The following is a 3,620-nucleotide window of genomic DNA, read 5'->3' on the forward strand; positions in this document are numbered from 1 at the left end:
CAGCTGTTCCGTGGGAGAAAGATGAGGCTTTCTGCTCCCATTAAGATTTACAGCCTCGGAAACCCTGTACAGGGTCGCTATGGGTCGGAATCAACTTGACAGCACTTAACAACAACAACATACAGTATACAGTCTTGTGTCAGAAAGACATGGCTCAAATGCTATGTGTGAACAGAGTATGTGATTTAAGTTCTTTGAGTCAATTTCCTCATCTGTATACAAATCTATAGGGTTGTTCTAAGGAATGGATGAGATAATGTATATAAAAGGCTTAGCATTGCATTTGACCAGAACAAACCTACAATATAGTGAAACAAGCAGTCAGTTCTCATAGAACATAACCAAGATGAATAGTTATGTCCTATAAAGTCACTGTTAATACTCAAATAGCACACACTGACCCATTGCTCCTGGAGGAAATACAGAGTTAGGTTCTGACACATCTCTGGTCACATTTTTTTTTGTCAGCCAATTTATATATAGTCTTGTTTTATGTATGTTTCTATTTAAAGACACTTCATTTAATACATACGAACTCATGACCGGTGGAAGCTTAGCTAATGCACATATTTTCACTCTGTGCTAAAGAACATTAGGCAGCACTTCAGTGCCACACTTGGCAAATTTTAATCAGCAAAATTACCAACAAAAAGCACAAAAATGTGAAAGACATTACGCTATACAAACTTCAAAAAAGGACACTTGTTTATGAGCATAGCAAGAGAGTTAGAAGAAGGCAAAGTGCCACCTTTTCCATCTAAACTGGGAACATGTGTGACTCACATTTTCTCACTGCTCTGTGCATGTTCACAAATGACCATAAAAATGCTCTGAACGTTAATATTAGAGTTACAAAACAACCTTAGTAAGTAGGCAAATTCATGTATAAAGAATCTACAAATAATGACAATCAATAGGAACTGTCATTTTTTGTCTGTTGTGGCTATGGTAGGGCAATTTAATAAACTCTTGGATGGATTTCTTTTATTTCAGATTTCTGAGGGGGACTCCTATTCACCAAGTACAAATTTACTAAGTGCCAGAATCTCGGTCCAGTTGTCTACTAACCAACATTTTTCAGGGTATGTTAAAAATCAGCAAATATGAGTGTTGCTTGTTCATTCTTGCTTTCTTTTGTCATTAAAACTATTCAAGGAAAACAATTTTCCGATACTATACACCACTCATCTGTCAGTTTGCTATACTGTGGGTTTGCATGTTTCTGTGATGCTAGAAGCAATGCCATTGATATTTCAACTACTAGCAGGATCAACCATGGTGAAGAGTTTTCAGTAGACCTTCCAGACTAAGACTGACTAAGAAGAATCTACTTCTAAAAAAAATCAGCTTTGTGAAAACATCATGAATAGCATGGGAACATTGTCTGCTATAGTGCTGTAGGATGAGTCTCTCAAGTTGGAGGACACCGAAACACAACTGGGAAAGAAGCTAAGAGTCAGCCTTAATGCTGTGGTTGGAGTAAAGCTTTCTGGGTCTTCATTTGCTGATTTGACATAACTTAGAATGAGAAGGAACAGCTGCATGCATCCATTAATAGTTGAAATGTAGAATATACAAAGTATGAGTCTAGGAAATGGAGAACATAAAAATCAATATCCTAGACATTGGTAAGCTGAAATCAACTGGTATTGGCCATTTTCAATCATTCACGTGGCTTATTATGCCAGGAATGACAAGGAAGAAAGATGTCACATTCATTGTCAAAAAAACACTTCAAGATCTATCTTAAAGTTCAGTACTATCTGTGATAGGATCATATTCATTCATACACCTACAAAAAGACCAGTTAATAGGACTGTTGTGTTGTTGTTAAGTGCCATGGAGTTAGTTCCAGCTCATAGTGAACCTGTATTGGGTTTTTGAGGAGCAGCTGGTGAATTTGAACCACCGGACTTGCAGTTCAAACTGACCTTGCAATCCAGTGCTTATCTTACAGCACCACACTAGGACTCCTACTATTAAAATTTACACACCAACCACTAATTCCAAAGATAAGGAAATTGAAAATTTTTACTAACTTATGCAGTCTGAAATTGATCAAATATGCAATCAAGATGCATTGATGATTATTGGTTATTGGAATATGAAAGTTAGAAAACAAAGAAGAATAAGTAATTGGGAAATATGGTCTGTGGCTAGAAATGACATTGGAGATCTTGTGATGAAATTTTACACCAATGACATTCATTGGAATACCTTTTTTCCACAACATAAATTTCACCTTTACACATGGACCTCACGTGATAGAATACACAAGAAACAAATCAGCAACATCTATGAAAAGAGATCATGGAGAGGCTCAGTATCATTAGTCAGAACATGGTTAGGGGTTAACTGCAGGGCAGACTATTAATTTCTCATATTGTTGTTAAGTGGTATCAAGTAGGTTCCGACCCATAGCAATCCTGTATCGGGTTTCCAAGGAGTGGCTGGTGGGTTTGAACCACCAACCTTGTGGTTAGCAATCCAGTGCTTTTCCTACAGCACCACACCAGTTCAAGCAGAATCTGAAGAAAATTAAAACAAGTCCACTATAGCCAAAGTATGACCTTGAACATATCCCACCTGAACATCTCTAGAACAGATTTGATTTATTGAACACTAATGACTGAAGACAAGATAAGTTGTGGGATGACATCAAAGGCATCACATATGAAGAAAGCAAAAGCCATTGAAAAGAAAGAAAAGACCAAAGTGAAAGTGAGAAGAGACTCTTCGGCTTACACTTGAACATAGAAAAGTTAAAGTGATTGGAAAAATGGTTACATAAAAGATTTCAAAGGGAATTTCAAGAACACAAAATAAAAGTATTATACCGAAGAGTACAAAGAATTACAAACCCAAAGGCAGAACATCTTCAGCATGATTCAAAATGAAAGAACTGGGAGGGATAGTATTTAAGCTGTGAGTTGCAATATTGAAGGATTCTACTGGGAGCAACCATGACTCATCTGTCAGTTTGTCATACTGTGGTGGCTTGTGGGTTGCTGTGATTCTGAAAGCTATGCCACAGGTATTTTAAATACCAGCAGGGTCATCCATGGTGGACAGGTTTCAGATGAGCTTCCAGACAAAGGCAGACTAGCAAGAAAGAGTGGCAAACTACTTCTGAATATTTAGTAACTGAAAACCATATGAATAGCAAAGAAACACTGTCAGATATAGTGTTGGAAAATGAGCCCCTCAGGTTGGATGATATTCAAAATGTGACTGGGGAAGATCTGCCTCCTGAAAGTAGAGTTGACCGTGATAACTTGAATGGAGTAAAGTCCATGGGAGAAAAGCACACGGGACCTTCATTTACTAATGGGCCACAACTCAAAATGAAGAGAAACAGCTGTAAATATCCATTGAAAATCAGAACATGGAATGTATGAAGTATGAATCTGGGAAAATTGAAAGGTGTCAAAAATGAAATGGAATGCATAAACATCGATATTTTAGGCAATAGTGAGCTGAAATGGGCTGGTATTGGCCATTTTGAATCTGACAACCACATGGTTTACTATGCTGGGAATGACAAATTGAAGAGGAATAGTGTTGCATTCATTATCAAAAAGAACATACCCAGGTCAGTCATGAGGTACAATGCTGTCTGT

The 3,620-nt window shown here is 37.4% G+C and overlaps 1 protein-coding gene across 1 annotated transcript in view; it reads left to right on the plus strand.

Moving 5' to 3' along the window:
• RANBP3L (RAN binding protein 3-like) overlaps nucleotides 1–3,620 on the plus strand; it is a 75,314-nt gene that overhangs the window by 34,165 nt on the left and 37,529 nt on the right. Inside the window, 1 exon segment of the mRNA XM_006876550.1 lies at nucleotides 994–1,082. Coding sequence (XP_006876612.1) covers nucleotides 994–1,082 — 89 coding nt within the window.

Source organism: Chrysochloris asiatica, unplaced genomic scaffold, assembly GCF_000296735.1.
Source record: "Chrysochloris asiatica unplaced genomic scaffold, ChrAsi1.0 scaffold00390, whole genome shotgun sequence".
Taxonomy (NCBI): domain Eukaryota; kingdom Metazoa; phylum Chordata; class Mammalia; order Afrosoricida; family Chrysochloridae; genus Chrysochloris; species Chrysochloris asiatica.